Source organism: Aedes albopictus, chromosome 1, assembly GCF_035046485.1.
Source record: "Aedes albopictus strain Foshan chromosome 1, AalbF5, whole genome shotgun sequence".
NCBI classification, from domain to species: Eukaryota; Metazoa; Arthropoda; class Insecta; order Diptera; family Culicidae; genus Aedes; species Aedes albopictus.
This window is the reverse complement of record NC_085136.1, coordinates 27,198,117-27,223,495: the sequence shown is the minus strand read 5'-3', so window position 1 is coordinate 27,223,495 and position 25,379 is coordinate 27,198,117. Positions and strand designations below refer to the sequence as shown.

The 25,379-nt window shown below is 41.7% G+C and overlaps 1 protein-coding gene across 11 annotated transcripts in view; it reads right to left on the bottom strand.

Moving 5' to 3' along the window:
• The window catches only part of LOC109428417 (integrin alpha-PS2), a 242,324-nt gene that overhangs the window by 120,781 nt on the left and 96,164 nt on the right, over positions 1 to 25,379 (bottom strand). For all 11 annotated transcript variants that reach the window (XM_029855629.2, XM_019704152.3, XM_062844257.1 and 8 more), the window contains one exon: positions 10,796 to 10,893. In XM_029855629.2, the coding sequence (XP_029711489.2) occupies positions 10,796 to 10,893 (98 nt within the window). The remainder of the gene's footprint in view (positions 1 to 10,795; positions 10,894 to 25,379) is intronic.

The window sequence follows — 25,379 nt, the reverse complement described above, 5'->3', positions numbered from 1 at the left end:
AACGTCATTACGAAGCAGCTGCCTTAGGGAGTCCGTTTTTGAGGCCAAATCTGGAATGAATCGGCCAACGTAGCATACTAATCCCAGAAAACTCCTAAGTTCAGACACATTCTGTGGTTCCCTAAACTTTTCAATTGCATCGATTCTGCTCTCCGTTGGACGTACACCATCGGCGGACAATACATGGCCAAGAAACTCCAAAGATCTGACGTTGTATACACACTTTTTAGCGTTCAAGAGAACTCCATACTCAGCCAATCTCTGAAGAACCGCATTTAACCTCTCATCATGTTCCTTCTGATTCCGCCCATGAACAATCGCATCATCAAGATAAACAATGACACCCTCCAGCCCAGCAAGAACAGGTTCCATCACCTTCTGGAACAGTTCTGGTGCGCAACTAACGCCGAACATTAGTCGTTTGTACCTGAAAAGTCCGTGTTTTGTGATAACGTGGTGATGGGCCTTGACTTCTGAGAGATTTCCACTTGATGGTACGCTTCCTTAATGTCAATCTTCGAAAAACGTACCGCGCCATTCAAAGAGCTCAACAGTTCGTCAACCAACGGAAGTGGATGGGTTTCTCTCAGCACTGCTCGATTTGCTTGGCGCATATCGATACACAATCGAATCTCACCTGAATCTTTAGTTATCGGAACCATTGGGGACACCCAAGGGGACGGACCGTTGACTCGTTCAATGATATCCTGTTGTAGCAGGCAACGCAATTTTTCTTCGATCTGGTGTTCAAGGGCAATTGGAGGACGTCTATAGGGTTGCTGGACCGGTTGTACGTCCACGTTGATCGGTATTTCCACCACTACGTTACGGAACTTGGGAAATGGCTCTAACTTTTGGTCCCTCACAGCACCCACATTGAACCCTACCTTCAGAACCTTGAGACGCTTAGCCGTGTGATCTCCGAGTAGACATTGTTGGCCATTTTCGACGATGTAGAATTTAGCGAAGTCCTTATTCCCGCCAGCTTCAATCTCTGCCACAAATGATCCGGTAATATCCATGGGCTGTTCTGATGCATACGCTGTAAGGCTCCTATCGACCATAGTAGACATGTTCTCTACGCGAACACCTGCTTCTTTCATTTGTTCCCATATCTCTCGGTTAATGATGTTGGCGTCCGCTCCCGAGTCGATGGTCATCGGCACTTTGACTCCTCCGATCATGAACATAAAAACATTCTTACCCATCGCGTAGAAGATGTACTCGGTTTGATCTTTTTCCGTTTCTTCGATTACCGCTCGAATGCGCTTCGGCTTGGGTTCCTCTGACATCGAAACGGATTCATGTTCTCGCTTTGCCGGTTGTCTTTTGGTGTAGCACCGTTTAGCCCAATGACCAATCCTACCACAACTAGCGCATTTCGTAGCTTTTGCTGGACAGTCTAGACTTCCTTGGATGTGTCCACGTTTGCCACAGCTGTAGCAGATAAATCTGTCGGTTGACTGACCTCGCTGATAACGTGAAAATTGATTCCCCTTGAACCTGAATTCCGAGCGAGTGTTCCGAGAGGCTTCTGGATACTTCCGCGGAAAAGATTGACGAATGGCATGAACTTCTTGTTGCTCTCTCTTCCATACAGACGGTCGACTCAGGTCTGTGGATTTCTGTGAGGATTCTGCCAAGCTAGTCCCCAATGCGATTGTCTCTTCCAAAGTCCTGTCTTTCTGAAGAAGTTTGATGCGCAATTCCTCGGAAGTACAACCCTGCGTAATACGATCAGCGATCAATTCATCAACCACTGACGAGTCATAACCGCATCTCGCAATCTGTTTCCGAAGTCGCATTACAAAATCCGTGAAACGTTCCCCAGAGTTTTGAGAAATTTGGTGGAATAGGTGACGCTCAAACGTTTTGCGACGGAATGGCTCAAAGTAGTCATCTAGACATTTAACAGCTACATCATAATATGGGGGATCAATGGTAACGTGGGGTACGTTGTCTACTCCAGGAAGGTGTCTCAGTAGGCTTTGAAGTCCTGGTCCCCCCAGATAGGCTAACTGTGCACGTTTCTCATACTGTGTTTCGATCCGTTGAGCCACAAAAAATGACTCTAGATCATATTTCCACGTCTCCCACTCGGTGGGTAGACGGCTTGACTCAATCGTCACGTCGAATGGTTTGATGCGACTGGAATGGTTCATGCTATCAAATTTGAATAAAAATAAAAAAAATACACATTTGTAATTTTATAATTACTCAACAAAATCTCATAAATATAAAAGGATTTGTTGACGTGCCTGTTGACATTTAGTTTTTTTTTTCAGTAATTCCCCCGTATTTCTCATTATTCTTCAACATATATTTCTTCCGTGAAAATTATAAAAATACAGCAATAAAATCTAAAAAAATAAAACCACTTACCCTTTTCAGGTAGATCGATATAGCTTACCAATATCTTTCGCGAAACATCACGGCCTTCTTGTAATGACTTTTCTTTACTGGTGTATTATTATTATTATTTTTATTTTTTATTTTTTATTTAGAAGTATTTCCATCTTAGGTACACAACCCAGTATTTCACTTCAAAAAGCAGATTAATAAAAACAACGATTATAACGGGGTACACAACCCTGATTCTCAATTCACACTGGGATACACAACCTTTCCTTTTTATTTTTTTCAGTACACAACTCCGAATATCATTCATAATCAAAACCAACATAGAGGTACACAACCTTTCTCAGCCAATATTTTTTTTCTCTGGTACTTAACCTTACCTCATTATTCCTTGTAATTTTACAAACGCCGGGGACTCACCTCGCTTGGTTGTATTGGTGATGCCTAACCTTTCTTTTTTTGTGGGTACATAACCCGTTCAACACGCCTTCACACACAAAATCCTTGATCATTCCTCAGTACAAACACTAAGCAATCTCCTCTTCCGCCAACACCCATATTTTTTTAGCTTGATTTTCACTCTCACTTATACACCGACAGTTGTTTTTTCTTGGCATCGATTGCCAAAATGAACATTTGGTTCACTTTTCCCTTAGCGCCACCGCTATACCCATCAGGTGAAATAACTTGCAAAACCAAATAATGACGTGCGGTACATAACCCATCTTCCTACCAATTTTCAACACCTTTGTTTCATATTTTAATAAGAAATGCTCTTTGTTTCACAATTATTTAATTTCCATTTCTTCCATTCGGTCCAGAAAATAAAAACACTTGTTCTTCTGTTCACCACAGGGTTTACCACCACCATCATGTCAGGAGCCGACTATCATTATCATCATCATCGTTTGTAAAAAAACCCACACATGCATGTTCAACTTTCTTCTTGAAAACACGCCATTTTGAACAAGCTTTCTCACTTCTTTCTGAATATCATTTCATTTTTGCTAAAACAACTATGGACACTTTTTTCTTCTTAATTCGTTTCCAGGCACGTCACACCAGCTTCCCTTTTTTCAAGTACCACTATCTACACCGTTACTTACATTTCGTTTCGCTTCCAAGCACAACCACAACTTTTCCGTTCCGCCAACCACTTGGCCGACCACGCTACCGCGTTTTTTTTTTCGATGGACAAAAACTTATTTTCCCCGACGATAATCGGCCTGTTTGCATCCGGACCATCCGGTACACTTTTGTTTCATCCTCGCCGCCAAAATATGTCGGATTTTGGTATACGAATAACAACGCGTTCTAATTTACCGTTTTATATTCCTGAGATATTTATTCCGCACCGCCGTACAACTTCTCGGTCCGTTCGTTCACACACAACTCGCACCTCCCTTACCCGGAAACCGCCTCGAGCTCACGTCCACCATCTCAGTGTAGCCAACTGTCCCACTCTAACAATTATCTATCAAGTCAGGGCCGGCGTTAGGCTAGACCTGACAGGATTCTTAGGGATTCCTTGTGGGATTCCTCCAGATATTTTTCCAGAAGGTTCTACTGAAATTTCTCATGGATTTTTTTCGGGGATTTGTCTTTTGGAAATTCCTTCAGCAATTTGTTTGGATTTTTCCCGGATTTTTTCAGGAATATCATCGGCAATTCCTTTGAAAAGTCCTTGAGCAATGCTTTTGTGAATTATTTTTTTTTTTTATTATTTTTGTAATTCTCATAAGAATTCTCCAGAAACCTCGTTCGTGAATTCTTTAATACTGCTTTTAGCAATTTCTTTGGAACTGTATTCACAAATTTGTTTGAGAATTTATACGCCCATTATTTTGAGAATTTTTTGGACTTATTTTCAAAATACTTTCCGCAGTTTCTTTGATGTCTTTGGCAAATTTTTTGATGTTGATGTTTTTTTCGGTGTTTCCTCTGCCAAGTAATTTAGTCATTACTTTGTAATTATGATTGAAAATTCCTCACGCAATTCTGTTGAAAACTTCTTTCCTATTCCTTTGGAAATTCCTTCTTTCGGCAATTCTATTGGAAATACCTTAAGCATTTTTGTTTTTTGAAAACATCTTTTAGCAGTTCCTTTGCAAGTTGCATTAGATAATTCTTATAACTATTTCAGCAACTCCTTTGGAAACCCCTCAATCCATTCCTCTGAGATTTACTTACGCTATTCCTTCGGATTTCCTCCCAATTTTTTTGAGAATTTGTGCGGACTTTTTTTTTTAATTCTTCAGTGACACTTATACTTTTGACAATATACTTTTTTTCGGAAATTCCTTGAGAGTTCCTTCGTAACCTCCTCCGGCAGTGCCTTCAGTAATTTCTTTGGAAACTTTTTGGGAATTTGTCAGGAATGTTCTTTTTATATTTCTTCGTAAATTATTACAGAAACCGGCAACTTTTTTCATAATTCCACTGCAAATTCCTCCAAGAACTCCGATTGGAAATTCCTGAAGTTCCAAAGAAAATTTAATGTTTCCAAAAGAATGACTGGAGGAACTTACAAATAGATTGTCGGAGGGATTCCCGAGAAATATGCAATTCATTCACACAGCCCATTTCAAAATTCCTTCAGAATTTTTCTCGGTAATTCCTTCGACAATCTATTCTAGCATCTTTCCAAATAATTTCCCTTTTTTTTAATAAATAGGCCTATAAACTTGTATATAGGTAATGCTAAAATAGTTTCCCTTAATATTCTCGAAAATTTTTTAAAAGGAATTGCCGAAGCAGAAAACCCGCAGAAACTAACACCAGAAGTTCCGAAGTAACTCTTAATAAAGTTACTGTACAAATTTCAGGAGAATTGCCGAAAGAATTCACAAAAGCAACACTAAACAATAATGGTGAAATTACCAAATCAATTTTGGAAGCAATTGCCAAATAAATATGGTTTGCTGAACGAGTTATCAAAGGATTTTTTGAATAAAATACAAAGAAATTGTAGAAGGTACCACAACAGGAACGTTGAAAGAAATTGATACAGGTATTGAAATGGAATTGCTGTAGAAATTTCTAAAGAAATTTCCAAAGGAATTGTTGAACAAACATTATTGAATTTTGATTGCATTCAAAGGTCGAACAATTTCTAAAGAAATTGACGAAGCAGTTTCAAAAGGAATTCTCAAAGAAATTTCCAAAGGAATTCAACAAAGGTATCGTTAAGAGAATTTAATGATTTTACCAGAGAAATTCCCAAAAGAACTCACACAGAAATGGCCGAAAACAATTAAGGAATTTCCAAAGCATTCACAATGTTCAAATTATTAGCCAATTGCCGAAGGAATTCACTCAGAAATTGCCGGATTGCTGAAGGAATTCCCAAAAGAGACGAAATTTTGGTATTCCTCTTGAAATTCCTACAGAAATTCCTCAAGAGATTTCTGCAGAAATTTCTCCAACAGTTCCTCCAGGAGCTCCTCTAGAAATTCCTCTAGGAAATCCTCTCTAGGAATTTCTCAAAGGATTTCTTCATGAATTTCTTCAGAGATTCCTCTCAAAATATCTTTATGAATTCCTACAGGGATTTCTTCAGGAATTTCTCCAGAAATTCCTTCAAGTATTCTTCAAGGATTATTCCAGAAATTCCTCCAGAAATTTATTCCAGAATTCCTTCAGCATTTCTTCCTGAAATTTCTCTAGAAGATCCTCCAAGAACTTCTCAAGGGATCCCCTGGAAATACCCGAGAATTTCCCCTGGAAAACCCCCAGAATTTCCCCTGGAAAACCCCCAGAATTTCCCCTGGAAATTCCGGAGAATTTCCCCTGGAAATTCCGGAGAATTTCCCCTGGAAATTCCGGAGAATTTCCCCTGGAAATTCCGGAGAATTTCCCCTGGAAATTCCGGAGATTTTCCCCCGGAAATTCCGGAGAATTTCCCCCGGAAATTCCGGAGAATTTCCCCCGGAAATTCCGGAGAATTTCCCCCGGAAATTCCGGAGAATTTCCCCCGGAAATTCCGGAGAATTTCCCCTGGAAATTCCGGAGAATTTTCCCTGGAAATTCCGGAGAATTTCCCCTGGAAATTCCGGAGAATTTCCCCTGGAAATTCCGGAGAATTTCCCCTGGAAATTCCGGAGAATTTCCCCTGGAAATTCCGGAGAATTTCCCCTGGAAATTCCGGAGAATTTCCCCTGGAAATTCCGGAGAATTTCCCCTGGAAATTCCGGAGAATTTCCCCTGGAAATTCCGGAGATTTTCCCCCGGAAATTCCGGAGAATTTCCCCCGGAAATTCCGGAGAATTTCCCCCGGAAATTCCGGAGAATTTCCCCCGGAAATTCCGGAGAATTTCCCCCGGAAATTCCGGAGAATTTCCCCTGGAAATTCCGGAGAATTTTCCCTGGAAATTCCGGAGAATTTCCCCTGGAAATTCCGGAGAATTTCCCCTGGAAATTCCGGAGAATTTCCCCTGGAAATTCCGGAGAATTTCCCCTGGAAATTCCGGAGAATTTCCCCTGGAAATTCCGGAGAATTTCCCCTGGAAATTCCGGAGAATTTCCCCTGGAAATTCCGGAGAATTTCCCCTGGAAATTCCGGAGAATTTCCCCTGGAAATTCCGGAGAATTTCCCCTGGAAATTCCGGAGAATTTCCCCTGGAAATTCCGGAGAATTTCCCCTGGAAATTCCGGAGAATTTCCCCTGGAAATTCCGGAGAATTTCCCCTGGAAATTCCGGAGAATTTCCCCTGGAAATTCCGGAGAATTTCCCCTGGAAATTCCGGAGAATTTCCCCTGGAAATTCCGGAGAATTTCCCCTGGAAATTCCGGAGAATTTCCCCTGGAAATTCCGGAGAATTTCCCCTGGAAATTCCGGAGTATTTCCCCTGGAAATTCCGGAGAATTTCCCCTGGAAATTCCGGAGAATTTCCCCTGGAAATTCCGGAGAATTTCCCCTGGAAATTCCGGAGAATTTCCCCTAGAAATTCCGGAGAATTTCCCCTGGAAATTCCGGAGAATTTCCCCTGGAAATTCCGGAGGATTTCCCCTGGAAATTCCGGAGAATTTCCCCTGGAAATTCCGGAGAATTTCCCCTGGAAATTCCGGAGAATTTCCCCTGGAAATTCCGGAGAATTTCCCCTGGAAATTCCGGAGAATTTCCCCTGGAAATTCCGGAGAATTTCCCCTGGAAATTCCGGAGAATTTCCCCTGGAAATTTCGGAAAATTTCCCCTGGAAATTCCGAAGAATTTCCTTTGGAAATTCCGGAGAATTTCTTCTGGAAATTCCGGAGAATTTCCCCTGGAAATTCCGGAGAATTTCCCCTGGAAATTCCGGAGAATTTCCCCTGGAAATTCCGGAGAATTTCCCCTGGAAATTCCGGAGAATTTCCCCTGGAAATTCCGGAGAATTTCCCCTGGAAATTCCGGAGAATTTCCTTCGGAAATTCCGGAGAATTAACCCCGGAAATTCCGGAGAATTTACCCCGGAAATTCCGGAGAATATCCCTCGGAAATTCCGGAGAATTTTCCCCGGAAATTCCGGAGAATTTCCCCCGGAAATTCCGGAGAATTTCCCCCGGAAATTCCGGAGAATTTCCCCCGGAAATTCCGGAGAATTTCCCCCGGAAATTCCGGAGAATTTCCCCCGGAAATTCCGGAGAATTTCCCCCGGAAATTCCGGAGAATTTCCCCCGGAAATTCCGGAGAATTTCCCCCGGAAATTCCGGAGAATTTCCCCCGGAAATTCCGGAGAATTTCCCCCGGAAATTCCGGAGAATTTCCCCCGGAAATTCCGGAGAATTTCCCCCGGAAATTCCGGAGAATTTCCCCCGGAAATTCCGGAGAATTTCCCCCGGAAATTCCGGAGAATTTCCCCCGGAAATTCCGGAGAATTTCCCCCGGAAATTCCGGAGAATTTCCCCCGGAAATTCCGGAGAATTTCCCCCGGAAATTCCGGAGAATTTCCCCCGGAAATTCCGGAGAATTTCCCCCGGAAATTCCGGAGAATTTCCTCCGGAAATTCCGAAGAATTTCCCCCGGAAATTCGGGAGAATTTCCCCCGGAAATTCGGGAGAATTTCCCCCGGAAATTCGGGAGAATTTCCCCCGGAAATTCCGGAGAATTTCCCCCGGAAATTCCGGAGAATTTCCCCCGGAAATTCCGGAGAATTTCCCCCGGAAATTCCGGAGAATTTCCCCCGGAAATTCCGGAGAATTTCCCCCGGAAATTCCGGAGAATTTCCCCCGGAAATTCCGGAGAATTTCCCCCGGAAATTCCGGAGAATTTCCCCCGGAAATTCCGGAGAATTTCCCCCGGAAATTCCGGAGAATTTCCCCCGGAAATTCCGGAGAATTTCCCCCGGAAATTCCGGAGAATTTCCCCCGGAAATTCCGGAGAATTTCCCCCGGAAATTCCGGAGAATTTCCCCCGGAAATTCCGGAGAATTTCCCCCGGAAATTCCGGAGAATTTCCCCCGGAAATTCCGGAGAATTTCCCCCGGAAATTCCGGAGAATTTCCCCCGGAAATTCCGGAGAATTTCCCCCGGAAATTCCGGAGGATTTCCCCCGGAAATTTCGGAGAATTTCCCCCGGAAATTCCGGAGAATTTCCCCCGGAAATTCCGGAGAATTTCCCCCGGAAATTCCGGAGAATTTCCCCCGGAAATTCCGGAGAATTTCCCCCGGAAATTCCGGAGAATTTCCCCCGGAAATTCCGGAGAATTTCCCCCGGAAATTCCGGAGAATTTCCCCCGGAAATTCCGGAGAATTTCCCCCGGAAATTCCGGAGAATTTTCCCCGGAAATTCCGGAGAATTTCCCCCGGAAATTCCGGAGAATTTCCCCCGGAAATTCCGGAGAATTTCCCCCGGAAATTCCGGAGAATTTCCCCCGGAAATTCCGGAGAATTTCCCCCGGAAATTCCGGAGAATTTCCCCCGGAAATTCCGGAGAATTTCCCCCGGAAATTCCGGAGAATTTCCCCCGGAAATTCCGGAGAATTTCCCCCGGAAATTCCGGAGAATTTCCCCCGGAAATTCCGGAGAATTTCCCCCGGAAATTCCGGAGAATTTCCTCCGGAAATTCCGGAGAATTTCCCTCGGAAATTCCGGAGAATTTCCCCCGGAAATTCCGGAGAATTTCCCCCGGAAATTCCGGAGAATTTCCCCCGGAAATTCCGGAGAATTTCCCCCGGAAATTCCGGAGGATTTCCCCCGGAAATTCCGGAGGATTTCCCCCGGAAATTTCGGAGAATTTCCCCCGGAAATTCCGGAGAATTTCCCCCGGAAATTCCGGAGAATTTCCCCCGGAAATTCCGGAGAATTTCCCCCGGAAATTCCGGAGAATTTCCCCCGGAAATTCCGGAGAATTTCCCCCGGAAATTCCGGAGAATTTCCCCCGGAAATTCCGGAGAATTTCCCCCGGAAATTCCGGAGAATTTCCCCCGGAAATTCCGGAGAATTTCCCCCGGAAATTCCGGAGAATTTCCCCCGGAAATTCCGGAGAATTTCCCCCGGAAATTCCGGAGAATTTCCCCCGGAAATTCCGGAGAATTTCCCCCGGAAATTCCGGAGAATTTCCCCCGGAAATTCCGGAGAATTTCCCCCGGAAATTCCGGAGAATTTCCCCCGGAAATTCCGGAGAATTTCCTCCGGAAATTCCGGAGAATTTCCCTCGGAAATTCCGGAGAATTTCCCCCGGAAATTCCGGAGAATTTCCCCCGGAAATTCCGGAGAATTTCCCCCGGAAATTCCGGAGAATTTCCCCCGGAAATTCCGGAGGATTTCCCCCGGAAATTCCGGAGGATTTCCCCCGGAAATTTCGGAGAATTTCCCCCGGAAATTCCGGAGAATTTCCCCCGGAAATTCCGGAGAATTTCCCCCGGAAATTCCGGAGAATTTCCCCCGGAAATTCCGGAGAATTTCCCCCGGAAATTCCGGAGAATTTCCCCCGGAAATTCCGGAGAATTTCCCCCGGAAATTCCGGAGAATTTCCCCCGGAAATTCCGGAGAATTTCCCCCGGAAATTCCGGAGAATTTCCCCCGGAAATTCCGGAGAATTTCCCCCGGAAATTCCGGAGAATTTCCCCCGGAAATTCCGGAGAATTTCCCCCGGAAATTCCGGAGAATTTCCCCTACACCCTTAAATGAAACAACACAGCGCACGAGTTACTTTCACGCAACGAGCAAAAAGACTCATCGCTAGAAACAGGTCACCTAACCTCAAATGAATCCAGTTCAACAGTGCTACCGCAAATTAGTGGCGGCGGCATCGAATTCAGTCAGGACCCATCGTCATAATCACTCCACCGTTCGACGAAGGTGTACAGTTGAAATGGCCATCAACCATGCGAAACCACAAAACCGCAGAACTGTTCGTTCAATCCCTCTGGCTGCGCTCGGCGCAACAATCCTAGCCTAGGCCAACTTTGATGACTTGACTATGCATGGGTTGTTATTTCTATTATTCTTGGGTACTTACCACCAGAGGTCCGTCCACGCCGGCACTGGCCACCGTTGCGCCGAACCATTGGTTCGATTTGGTGTCAACCTGTTCGTGTTTGTCGTTGAACGAGTTTCCTAAAATAGAGGAGAGAGCCCGAGGGGGATCAGAAGAGAGAGAAAAAAGAAGCGATTGAGCAATTTTGGATGTAACTGCGGCACGGTGTAATTTGAAGTGCAGTAAAATTTTCAGTGTTTTGAGGGGATAAAAATCAGCAGGCTGTTAGTTTCTGAAAGTGTTTCTGTGTCTGTCTGTCTGTCTGTTATGGAAGTGTGTTTCGACAAAGTTGGCGGCGCTGAACAGTAACTCTAATTGATTGGCTGTAAAATGAGGAATTCGAATGGCTAATTGACCGGTGGTGTTGGTTTGATGAAGGAGCGCACTACTTGCGGTACTAATGAAGCTTATTTACAGAAAGTGTTGTTTCAGTGTTGGTGAAAGACTTTTATCTGAAAAGCAATTGAAACTCTACTTTTGTGCTAGAAAAAGTTTAGTAACATAAACAAAAAATATGTTCGGATTTGTCTCTGTGTATGGAGATCTGTCAAATTTACACTGTAAAACAAAATTACTCAAGGATAATTATGGATTTCGTAATAAAGAATGATATAATTTCTAAAAACTAATGAAATACAAGGGCTTTGAACTCGACAAAGTAGAAATTCTTGAAACTGACAATTATCTTTGCCATTCGCCATGAATATTCATTGCACTTTTGCCCACTCAGTCTCATCTCAGTCCATCTAAAATTTGCATCTGCCATTGCTTCCGCAACGACACCAATCCATCTTCAACTTGTCAACCGAAACGATCACTCTTCTACTCGATACTCTATATTTATGACACTGATTGACGCAACTTGACAATTCAAATTCAATTGACCGTCCTTTCTCCGTGTCTCGTTCAGCTGCCTACGCACTCTCAATTCCCCGGTCACTACGATCAAAGCGGACGAAGGTAAACACGGAGGTGGAGGCCGTTAGAGCTGGGAAGCTGTGCAAACATAAAACTCGGAAAGAGAAAACAAACGATCGATCTCGTCATCTGTTGTATCTGCTGGCTGGCAGCTAGTTCAAATCGGACCCGGTCCCCCTAGGACCGGTTCCAATTGCCCACCGACCAGGACCGTGTTGAGCCGTCATCGTTTGTTACACTTTTTCGCGCTGCGGCAGTGATTTTTCTTCCTGCTCAGTTTACCCTCCTGCTCAGCTTCCAGTATTTATTATTCAATAAATATTGAAATGCGAATCCGAATCGAGCGAGAGAGTGTGCGCAATCTGCATCCGCAAATCCAAGGCGGCGGTTACTTCGAGTGTTATTTTACCAAATAACACTCAAATTTGGACTTTGAGTGGCCGGCCAGCCGGCCTACTGCGATACGGATGATGGTCTTCATACTATGGTCAGTTTCACGGCAGCGATGCCAGATTTGCCGAAGTGCAATCCGATTATGTTCGGATTCTGACAGGCAGCGTTCTAACAATCTGACGTCTAGCATATTTCGTTTGACTCTTTGTATGTTCACTGTTCAAGGAGACTGCAAAGATATGAGCACACAAGGAATTCTATTCCGCAAATGACATAATTCATATCGCTGATTCGAACGAGTGTAAGAGAATAAATGAATCGCCTACCTCGTGCAATCAAGAGAGTCACCGCGCACGATAAGAATAGCGACACATGTTTACTTTGAAAGATGTTGCGGGAGTAGCCTACCTTGTTAACATTGTACACCTTGAGAGACAGCGTTAAAATACCCATGGGTGCTGTCCATTTATTACCTTAGGTTTTCACGATTTTTCTTTACCTCCATTTAAAATTTTCTCAAAAAAAGACTGTTCCAGTGGTTCGCCCTGGAATTCATTCAAGAATTCCTCCGGAAGTTATTCTTGGAAATCTTCCTGGATTTCGTCGGAAAGTTCTTCCGCGAGCTCGTCCAATAAATTTTCCAGATATTTCTTCCATGATTTGACATTTATTCTGGAAATCCCATGGGAAATCCTTTCAGAAACCTCTTCAGGAAATTTCTCCAGAGATGTTTTCCAGGAAATCTTCCGGGAGTTTTTGCAGAAGTTCTTCAGAAAATTCTACCAACAGTTCTTTTGGGATTTTTTTTTCTGGAAGTGCTACCGGGAATACTGTTTCGAGTTTGTGCGGGGCTTCCTCCAGAAGCTCCCCGAAGAAATCTTGCAGAAAAGTTGTGAGAGCCCTTTAAGAAGTCTAATGGAGATCCTGAAAATCCTCCGAGAATTTCCCCCCGTTAATTCTTTCATAAGTCTCTCCGGGAATTCTTCCAGAAGTTTCTCTGAGATTTTTTTCAAAAGTTCCACTGCAAATTCTATTAGCTCTAATAATATGATCATTCTTCCAAAAGTTTTTCAGGGGATTTTTCTACAATTTCCACCGAGAGTTCATTCAGAAGTTCTTTCGCGAGTTCCTTGAGAGGTTCATTCTAGACTGCTTCCGGAAATTCTTCAAGAAATTTCATTGAGAATTGTGTAGGAATTCCCCTGGGAATCCATCAGAACGTTGCCCCAAGAATTCTTCCAGATGTTCCACTGGGAGATTTTCTAGAAGCTCCTCGAAGAATTCTTCCAGAAGTTCCTCATTAAGTTATGCCAGAAGTGGTTCTGATAATTTTTCAGCAATTATTCTAGTTATTTATCAAGGCGTTGTTCAGAAAATTTTTAAACGAATTTCTCTGGAATATCTTCAGAAGCTCCAAGGTGTTCTTGTTAAAATTCTTCCAGGAGTTTCTCCCGAAATTCTCTCCGATGTTCGTCGGCCATTTCACACAGTAATTCCTCCGGAAGGTATTCCAGAATTGCTTCAAGAATTCTCAAAATTCTCAGAGGTTTGCCAGAAACATTCCCTGAATTATCACAATGTTCTCCAGCGTTTCTCAAGTTATTTTTCTTATAGTTCTTTCAGCAATACTTCTTGAAGTTCCTTCGATAATTTCTAGGAGTTCTTTGAGGAATATTGCAGGAATTTGTCCTAGAAAACCCTTGAGGAATTCCTCCAAGCATTTCTCCAGGATATTCTCATAAGATTTTCAGATTTTTTTTCTCTAAATTTCACCAAGGGCAAATTCTATAAATTCCTTGCCGAATTCTTCTAGAAGTTATTCCAAGGATGAACTTCTGCAAAGATTTCTTCGGGATTTTGCTCAACTCCTTTTGATATTTCTAAAAGAATTTTTGCAATGATTCTCCCAGAAAATTCTCTACGGATTACTTCAGGAATTTGTCTTTGAAGTTTCCTCCAGAGTTTGTTACGAGGGTTCCTTCAACAATTTATCTTAAGTATTTCTTCAATTAATTATTGTGCAAGGATTGCTCTACAAATTCATCAAGGATTTCCACCGCGAATTCCTCCAATTCGTGTAAAAATTTTGAATGAATTCCCTCAAGTATCCCACTAGAAATTTTTCGGCAAATTCCTTTAGGAATCCTTCCAAGGATTTTTTCCGAAAAAGCTTCGAAGTTTCGCCGGAAATTCTTCCCGATGCTCGTCCGGCATTTCACATAAGGTATTCCACGACTGGCCCAGAAATTCTTTTGGGAATGTCCCTAGAAATTTTCTCAAAAATTTGCTAGAAACTCTTTCTGCAATAGCACAATTTTCTCAAGACTTTTTCGAGTTATTTTTCTAACAGTTCTATCGGCAATTCTTCTAGGAGTTCCTCTGAGAAATTTTGGGAGTTTTTAAATGACTACTTTAGGAATTCGTCCTAGAAACATTTTAGGAATTATTCCAAGCATTCCTACAGGATATTCTCATAAAATTTTCTCCAGCATTTTATTTTTAGATTTTTTCCCAAAATTCACCAACGCCATTTTTTTGAATTTCATAAACTCATGGCCGAATTCCTGCAGCAATTATTCCAAAGATTTCCTATAGTGATTCCTCCAAGGCTTTGTTTCATGAATTTCTGCAAGGATTTCTTCAGAATATTGCCCAACCCTTTTTAATATTTGTAAAATAGTTTTTCCAATGCTTCTCCCAGAAAATTCTCTGACGATTCTTTCGGCAAATTCTCGAAACAAATTCTTAGAGGATTCCTCCTACATTTGGCTAAGTATTTCTTCAATTATTGTCCAAGGATTGCTCTACAAATTCATCAAGGATTTTCTCCGTAAATTCCTCCAATTCGTGTAAGAATTTGGGATAAATTCCCTCAAGTATCTCTCTAGAAATTTTTCGGCGAAAAAGCTTCGAAGTTTCTCCGGATTTTTTTCCCGATGTTCGTCCGGCATTTCACATAAGGTATTCCAGGACTGCCGCAGAAATTCTTTTGGGAATTTCCCTAGAAATTTTCTCAAAAAATTGCTAGAAATTCTTTTTGCAATAACACAATTTTCGTAAGAGTTTCTCGAGCTATCTTTCTAAGAGTTCCTCTGTGAGTTTTTGGGAGTTTCTTAAGGACTTCTCCAGAAATTCGTCCTTAAAATCCTTTAGGAATTCCTCCAAGCATTCCTCCAGGATACTCTCATAAGATTTTCTCCAGCATTTTATTTTCAGATTTTTTCCCAAAATTTCACCTAGTAAAAATTCTATAAATACCCTGCAGAATTCTTCCAGCAATTACTCCAAGGATTTCTGCTGGAGCATCTCTAGTATTTTTTCCAAGTCTTCCTTCATAAATTTCTGCAAGGATTTCTTCAGATTTATGCCCAACTTTTTTTGATATTTCTAAGGATTTTTTTAATGATTCTCCCAGAAGCTTCTCTGCGAATTAGTTTCAGGAATTTCTCCAAGCAATTTATTTGAAGATTCCTCCTACATTTTATCTAAGTATTTCTTCAATTATTGTCCAAGGATTTTCTCCGCAAATTCCTCCAATTCGTGTAAGATTTTTTTTTTGAATTTTCTCAAGTATCCATCTATAAATTTATCAGCGAATGGTTTTGGGAATCTTCCAAAGAATTTTCCAAAAAAGCTCCCAACATTTTTTTTTGCGGAATCCTAACGATTTTTTCCCTATATAAATTTTTTTTCAGACCTTCTTTTTTTAAAGGAAATTCTTATTGGATTCCTCCAGGAACTTCTCCAAAGATCCAGTTTGACATTCTATCCCGCAGATTTTGTAACTTGTTCTGTGGCTAAGTTTGTTAAAGCGCCAGACTAGCGATACGGAGTCGTGGTTTCAAATCCCACCAAGGAGAGTGGTATTTTTTCCACAAATTTATCTCTCAATTTGTTAATTAAACGCAATTTTCTTTCAAAAACTTCAAGTTTATAAGTCAATTCTTCAAGTTTCTTAAATAATTACTCCAGAATTTCTTCCAGAAATCCCTGTAGAATTTCTTCAAAGATTCCTCCAAGAATTATTCCAAAACCATAATTTGGGATTTATCCTTAGACACCTCCTAGGAAATCTTCAAGATTTTTTAGAGGAATCCTCCCCAAGCATCCTTTCAGTATGCTTCTAGAGACTTTCCTAGGAGTTTTTTTTTTCAAGAATTCCCCTGAAATTCTCGAAATGGTTTCTTCTGAAGTTCTTTGAAGGAATCCGGGAATTCTTCCAGAAATCTTTGGAAAAATCTTCAAAAACTCCTTCGCAAATTCTTCGAGGAAAACTTAAAATACTTCACCAGAAATTATTCCAAAGATTTCTCCAGGATGTTTTCAAGGATTGCCGCAAAAAAACCTTTCAAAAAACTTTTCAATATTCCAGAAATTCTTTGAAGAATTCTTTTAAGGATTTCTCCAAGTACTATAACCAAGATTTTTTCGGAAATTATTTAGCAATTCCAACAGGAATTCAAATCTTTTGAAGAAGGAAGAAACTATTCCTGGAACTTTCCCAAAAATTACTTCAAGAGATACTTGTGGATTTCTTCATTCAGTAGCTATTGCAGCATTCCTTCCAAGAAATCTTTAATGAATTTCTCCAAGAATTTCTCCTATGGCAATAATTGCTCCTGAAATTTCTCCAAGGATTCCTCCAGGAATTGCTCCAATTGTTTCTTTCGAAGCTCCATCCAAGCGTTTTCTCAAAAGTTCATCCAAGGATTTATCCAAGAATTCTATTGGGGAGTCTTCTAGGAGTTTCTTCCAGCATTCCTCCAGTATTATCTTCAGAAATAACGCCAGGAAAACCTTCAAATATTTATCCTGAAAATCCTCCACCGATTCTTTTGAAGAATCTATCTAATACTTCAATCAAGAATCCCCACAGGAAGGGATTCGAAAACCCGTCCATGAGTTCATCCAAGGACACTTCATGGAATTTTTACTATGAATTTCTCCAGTAACTAATACAGAAAATCCTGAAACCATTTCCGGAGAAATCCTTGGGAGAATTTCATAAAATTCTACAAACAAAATCCCAGAGGTATGATGGGAAAATTATCGAAAGCTATCCTCGAAGGAATTTCTGAAAAAAATCTTTGAAAGAATTGTTGCGGAAAACATTGGAAGAATTTCTTCAGAAATTCTTGCAAGAACTCCTGGATTTCATGAAAATATTGCCTCAAAGAATCTTTGAAATAACATCTGAAAAAAACTTGGAAATTCTGGAGAAATCTTTGAGGGAATACATGTAGAGATCATTTTAAGGAATACTGGAATAACCCTTGTAAGAAAACCTGAAAAGTCTTGGCGAAATCTCAGGATGAACTTCTAGGGAATTATTTGAAAAGTTATTGAAACAATCCTAGAATTCTTGGAGAATTTTCTTGGAGAATTACTGGAGAATTCTTGGAGAATTACTGTTTCGGAGTTTCCTGCAGAAATCCTCCTAATTATTGAAGAAAACTTTGGAAAATTCCTTAATGGACCAACGAAGAAACTTCTGGAGGATTCTTTATATGAATTTGGACGATTTTTTGGAAGAATTACCACGCGAATTCCTAAAAGATTTCCTGGAATAATTCCTGAAATAACTTTGGCTGAGAAGACTTTGCATGAATTTCCAGAAGAATCTTTGAAAGAATTTGTTGACCAATGTTTGAAATAATTGACGAATCACTAACGTTTCTTAAGGAAGACTTCTTGGAAGAATTCCAGGATTTTTGTTTTGAAAATTCCTGGAATTTTTCGAAAAATTTTCCTCGGAAAATTTTTTTGGATGAATTATCTAACATTTAATTTAAAAAATGGCAAAAACTGTAAAAATTCTTGAAAAAGTTCTTGAAGAAATCCTTATACGAGCACACGGCGTGGCTGATGTCTGCGCCTTGTAGCGCTTGAAGGTACCGTCCAGATTGGATTTGACCTTGTTGTTCATCACAGCTTTGCGTCCCGTCGCCTCGCTAGCGCTCAATACATCCAGTTCCGACTCCATCGCCGCAATCCATCGGTTTCGGTTGAGCGCTTCCTGCAGCGTATCAAGATTCTTTGATTAGCTGTGAAATGCATTCCGTCGAGAGATCTCTCTCTCTATACGCTCGCTACAGGAATCTTCTTCGAACTCTGCTACGCCCTGTTGCTCTCCGAGCACGGTGATATCTTGACCGACATCCTTGATCCCTTGCTGATCAACTCTTGTAAAATTCATCGGTTCGGCGGTCGAATTGGTCTCTTCTTCTACCGTAACCTCCACTGTTGGTAGCTCATTCAGTATCATCACATCTCGACTTTCGCAGCTTTGACGATTCTTCGGGTTGAACATGCAGTAGGCTTTGGAATGCTCCGAATAGCCGATCAGGATACATGGTTCTGACTTGTGGTCCCATTTCACATGATTAACCTTCGGTACGTGAGTCATTGATCTTGCTCCGAAGACCAATAGATTCGACAGGTGCGGTTTCCTTCACGTAAACTTCTCGAAAGGGGTAGTGGGGATGCCCTTCGCCGGCGACCGGTTGATCAGGTGGACTGCCATCGAAGCTCCTTCCGTCCGAAATAGTTTATTCAGGTTTATTCAACACACCATCAAACATCGACCGTCTCGCTTGCTCATGAATCGCTCGGACAACTCGTTTTGCTCTGGATTCTGATGCACCGTTGTTTGGTGACGGATGTTGTTTGATTTCAATATTTCCACGAAATACTTACCGACATACTCGCGGCCGTTGTCAGTTCGCACGCACCTCAAGTTCTTTCCGGTCTGGGTATCAAAGTGAGCCTTGAACTCTTTGAACGCCTCGACCCCATCCTTCTTGAGACTTCAGGCAGTATGCGAATGTCGTCCTACTCACATCAACGAACGATAACCTCTGATGCTTCGTTTCCATGCAAGGAACGCAGAGTGGCAGCGACCAATTCGAAATGTCCCCTATGTCGACAACCACGCAGCTAGGTAGTCGCTATACGCTTTCCGCGTTAAGATGTCCCAAACGCCAGTGCCAAACATCCAGACTGGAGACTTTTCCCGTAGACTCTTGTTTGGTCAAACAAGATTTTTTCGTAAAATTGACACGATAGCCTTTCTTGCATATGCGACTCAAAGATAGAAGATTTACGGCAAGATCTGGATCGCTTAAAACGTTAGAAACCTAGCGCCTAGCTCGACGTTGCCAATGGCTACAACCGGTATCTTGGATGCGTCTGCACCGAAAATGAACTGTGACGCCCGTTAACCGGCTAGCAGAATACTTTCAACACTGTGTAGTGCACAGTGTGCACATGCGAGGGTAGGAAAATGCAGCTGGTTAAAGTCGATGGTCGTAAGAAGAAGAATGAAAGTAGTACAGCAAAGCGGTCTTCGTCGATAGCGCCTGAATTCGAACCTTGATTTGAACGGGTCGATAGCGAGCAGAGGATTATTGTTCTGGATCATACCCGTGACACTGTATCGGACAGTTACATTTTTGAAGGACTAGCTGTAGGAGATTATAGATGTAGGCTATGGTTTGTAGAATAGGGTCATTCGATTTAATGTCAGATTATTCAACCTCGAGTCGCCAAATATAGTAGACGTACCTATTCGGAGAAGCTCGTTGCGTTTCAATTACTTCACAGCATCGCTTCCGGCATTCAAAGGAAACTTTCGATTGTATCGGTATGCCCCGACCGGCGCCTTATTCACCTAGCTGTGTCCAATATATAACGAACGCCAAGAATTTCAAAGCATCTACGAGCAGCTGAAGTCATCATTCTCCGTCTTTATGTGGACAATAACCTCGATAAGTGCGAGAACAAGTTGCAGGTCCATGTTTTCGTAGATGGAAGTTGTGTGGTATAGGTCTGACAATGATCATCTCTCAGTATGTTTATATTTAAGTGTCTCGTGTGTACCAGTTTTATCCAGGCTCGTTAGTTTAGAGTCTCGTCTTTCAATATGTCAACAAACAATATTGATAACGCACTTGTAACGCACGCACATTGCCCACCCGGGGTAACGCCTACGCGATCGACTGACAGCTGCAGACGAGATCATAGCAGGCCACGACTCTTCCTCTTCCTTCTGTCAGCGTTCGACCACGTCGGACGTATTGCAGTAGTGTATCGAATCGCTGCGCGAGGCGATTCTCATCGGGAACCATCAGCCAAATTCCCACACAAGTCATTTGGCCTACACATGTCTAGAGTATTTCCAAGTGGCTTCGTGGTCGTGCGGCTAGTGTCACCAAGCATTTAGTTTTCGGCTGTGCCACTGTACAATGGTCCACGAAACAGATTTACGAGGAAAGATGCATTCAACGCCTTCAAATGAAAGGCGCACGAAATTGACCGAAGGTGACGTCATATTTGCGAAGCTACGAACAAAGTTTGTTCTCTGTCAGACATTACATCGTTTTCAGCTGATCGATTGGTTTACATCTTTTAAGTGAGAAATACAGGCAAACCTATACGATGGACCGGGCCTGAGAGACATATACATGACATTGAGCAGAGATGCCAGATCTGTCGAAGTGCGATCCGATCAAGCTCGGGCTGTAACAGAGCTCAAGCGATCTGACGTCGAGCTTGTTTCGCCCATCCCGCTCGAGCGCGCTCATAGAGACGTTGAAGTATCTAGCAAGCATACCAACAGATGTTTTTTAGATATTCAGATAGCAGGCTGTGCGCGCGACCGGACGCGTTTTCTTTGTTCCGCGTTGTTTTGTTTGTCTTATTCCTGTCAGGGCGCCATGGCAGAGTTCATCTTCATTTCCGGTATGTTCTTCGGCGATATCGCTGCTGGATGTCTGGTACCAAGGCAAAACGAAGTTTCGACTCGAGAGTTTCTCGAATTCGTATGATTTGGTGAGTTTGTTCTTGCACATCGTTGCTAACCGTGTCTTTTGATCTAGAACTATTCAGTGAACATGGTTGAGATTATGGAGGGCTTCTGTATGAAACGGAAAACAGTAATGTTACAACCGTAGACGTGGAGTTCCTGGATCTAGGGAAGTAATGGAAAGCGTGGACTTCAATTTCTTAGATCAAGGGAAGTTTGGTGGCCCTGAAATATCTCAAACGTATCTTGGAATGGCTCTTAAGATTCCAAGAGACTCGTGTAACCCCGTCGGTTGTGTAACATTACTGTTCATAGCAAACCCGGTTACTGCTATGTTTGTAGATTTCAAGAACTGAATTCCAGGCGAGTTCGGACAACGCAGAATATTTAGAAATGCAGAACAATGCCTGAAAGGCAGCAAACATGGCTCAATGTTTAACATTGTTCAGTGCTGCAGAAGAGGCTCCTGTCGCTTCTAGATGATATGTTCTGAACTCCATGGAAGATTCGATGACCTGGTGGAACCCAATTGAATCTTGGAATGGCCTCTGAGATTTTAAGAAATTCATGTATCCCGTTTAGTTGTATATCAACACCACAACAGTTCGAATGTCACAGAGTATCCTAAAAATATATAACAACGTATATTGTTCTTCAAAAATACCAAGTGAACATGGTTGGTTACGTATAATTACATAGTGCAGAGCAAAAATGCTACTGTTATAAGTGTAGATCTGATATTCTGCTTTTCAGGAATGGTTTGGATAGTCTAGAATATCCCAAAAGAATTTTAAAATAGTTCGTACAATTCCAAGGGGTTCATAGATTATAACTGAGTTACAGTTTATAGCGAGAATAACTACTATGGACTCATCTCCAGGACAGTTTGGGGACGAACTTGAACGCACCAAAAGTCTATGGCCATATCTACTAGCTTATAAGTAGGTCCAGTGATTTCAGTTGATTGCGCAATGATACTCTGTATTGCGGATATGATCGATCACATTTACAAGTGCAGATCTAAAGTTCTGCTCTTCGGAATAGTTTGGATGCCTTGAGTTGCCCAAAAGATTTTAGGACTAGTTCGTACACTTCCAAGGAAGCCATTGATCATACTTGAAAATGTGAGATGCTACGGATCATAGCGAAAATAACTACTATGGCGGCTGTAGATTTCATGGACTTAACTCCAGGACAGTTTGGATGACCTGGACGAGACGCACTTTGTACTTAACTCTGCTGATGAAATAGGCGGATTCATTGTCATGACATTCTCAATGATCTCAGTGTTGGTGCGTTCGGCAGTTCTCGCCGATGCGAGTTTGTATGTATGATTCTACGAGTTGGTTCAGGGATGGGAACACTCACTTGCAAAGAGTTACACTCACTTGCTATTTTCTCAACTTCGAAGCGTGCAATCATAAAACGATGTATGAACGATTTTTATATTGTAGTTTTGTCTAAAAGTTTGCCGAATAGCGTAGGGGTCACACACACATACCGAAGTTGTGATGGAGCTCCGAAGGCAACTCTCCACGAGGTGAATGTAAATTACACTCACCTCGTGGAGAGTCGCTTTCACAGCTCTGTCCCGACTTTGTTATGCGTGTGCGACCCCTACTCCATTCGGCAAACTTTTCGACAAAACCACAATACAAAAGTCGTCCATACATCGTTTTATGATTGCACGCTTCTGAGCTGAGAAAATAACAAGTGAATGTAACTCTTTGCAAGTGAGTGTTCCCATCCTTGACGAGATTATGCGAGTAAGTCATGTGCGTGCTATACACACCTAGAAAAAATCACCGACTTCGGTAATATTTTACCGAAATTTCAACCTTTAAGTTTTCTACCGGAGAAATTCGGTGACGTTTACCGAACTTCGTTAACATTTGACAGATAAACGATAACATTTTACCGAAATTTGGTAATTTTTACAGAATTTCGGTAAAAAACCATCACCGAACGCTCAGCAGTTGAGATTTCGGTAAAAATTACCGAACGCGACTAGCTGTGTAGGTATATAAGTTGATTCATATTCTTATACGACTTCATCAGATACGTCAGATACGTCAGATCGTATCATACGATGAAAACTGTCCCTCCGTCATACGTATATGCGATAAAACTTTCAATGTTCCCACTAATATCAGTTGGCAGGTAGATACAGTAATCGTGATTGATTGTGCAACTTTTCTCAGTATAGCGGATATGACTCGGGGATTTGACAGGACATTTTGCTAAAAGCCATTTTTAGAGCTTCTAGTAACTTGACAAGGGATCATCATTAAATCCCAGACAAACAGACGTAACACTCTTCAAAACGGCTTGGCACATGCATTTAACGATCAATTCGAATTTCATTTGATTGCCGCGATCCTTCCACCAGAGGCGCTAGTGTTCGATCGCTTTGACGTTTGCCGCAGTGTACACGTTGCTGAATGGTGCAAACGAAAGTTACAGGCGATTTGTGTAGGTAATGTGCGTGTTAGACAAACGTCAAATCAAAATCCATCATGGCCGAGACAGTGTCTCGCGCGGTTCTGCCAACAGGTGGCAGTGTGCTCATGAAAAAGACACCGGACAAAACTTGTTGATGAATTTCCTCTAAGAGTTACGTCTGTTTGTCTGTGATTAAATTGCCATGAATTTGCCAAAAGTCTCCCATGTCTTTTTTGTTATGAATTCACAGAAACCAATATTTTCCCCAAGGATTGGCTTACGATCTGGCCGATCATCCACGAATCTTGAAAATACTCTGCCAACACTCCCATTATTATTGTTATTGTTATTTATTTTTACCTAAAAATTTTGAAAGAACACTCCCATTGCAAACACATTAAAGTTGTCACCAGGAATCCACTAAGAAACACTACTGGTGGGGAAACCTCTCAGCAAGAATGGGAAATGTCATGAGAATATCATTTTGATATTTACAAATTTCACTGCCCCCAGTTAAAACATCTTTATTAAAGATGTCATTACCTTTGCAATAGTAATGTGCATTATAGATTGGTAATGCTCCGAAACGAAAATGTACACAGGAAATGAAAGAAATTGGAAAATGTCATGACATTTTTTCCATGAAATTCGGTGACATTTCCCATCCCTGCAAATGGGATTTTTACCAACAAGGTGTCGATCATTCTGCAAGAAATCTGCCAACGGTTTTCAGAGGTGTCTGTTTTGCATCTCACCAAGAATTTGTAGAGAAAGTTCTTGCAGTTCGTGGTTAAAAACACTTTAATGTTTGTGTGTGACACGAAATATCCACTCGAAAGAACCACCCAGTGGCACGTCTTACATAGCCGGCAGTCGACGAACGAGGACTGGTGTTGCCTACTTTGATGGTTTCGTATGCCGTCGCCGTGCGCTCATGACAGGCGTGAATGCAGAATGTTCAGCAAAGTATACACTTTGATATAAGGGCTATTTCACACCCACACAGTTTGGTTTTATGATGGTTCTGAAGAATATATTTGACTTTAAATGTTAGAGACGAACCAGCCTCGGGCTGAAAGTCTCTATAATAAAGCTATAATAATAATAATTGACTTTAAATATTACTAGGGAGTACTTAGCTCTACTGATCTTCACAATCTCCAAAAAAAAATACTCGAAGTAAAAGCGTAAGCGGAATTGTTCATCTACATATAACATCTTGATGATTGATTCGTATTCGATCTTTGCTGAGATATTTTGAAGTGTAGGAATCGTTCAATTGAAAATCGCTGATAATTGTTTTCGCTTCGTGACAGAATTGTGTACACACTTAATTTAGAACGCCGAATCTCGGTTTTCAAATGCCTAGATTTGCACAGCCGAGTAGTCAGCTTACTGTTTTATAAATGCCGAGAATCAGTATAACAAGCCTTGTTACCTAGCAACCTACCGTCTTGTTAGCTGAGTCTCTTTTAAAATTCCGAAACCGAGATTTGCATAGCCGAGCTCGAGAAATAAAACTAAGTATGTACATGTGAGAAACCCTGACAAGATACCAAGCGATAATTCCAGACAGGAATCCAGGTGGGAATCTCTGGTAGGAAGCCAAATAAAAATCTCTGACAGGGTTTCTCTTGGAAAATTTTGGAAGAATTCCAAGCAGTAATATCTGAAAAGACTTACCATGGGAATCTCTGATACGATTCTTGAAGTGGGAATCAAAGAAAAGAAAACAAGTACACTGAGGCAAAAAAACTTAGGAAGAACGTAAAAATTCCTTATGATTTGGCGACACTACGATTATTGTTGAAAGCCATACATTTCACTTATGATTAAGAGGGAAAAATTCAATACCCTGCCCCTTAACAAAATCATAACTTTTCGCTTATGAATATCATCGAATAAAAACTATGATTATCGTGTGTTTTCTCTTATTGAATTCAACTACTAATACTTATGGCAATCGATATTGTTAATTATGAATTTCATGGCGCAAATAAAATAATATTC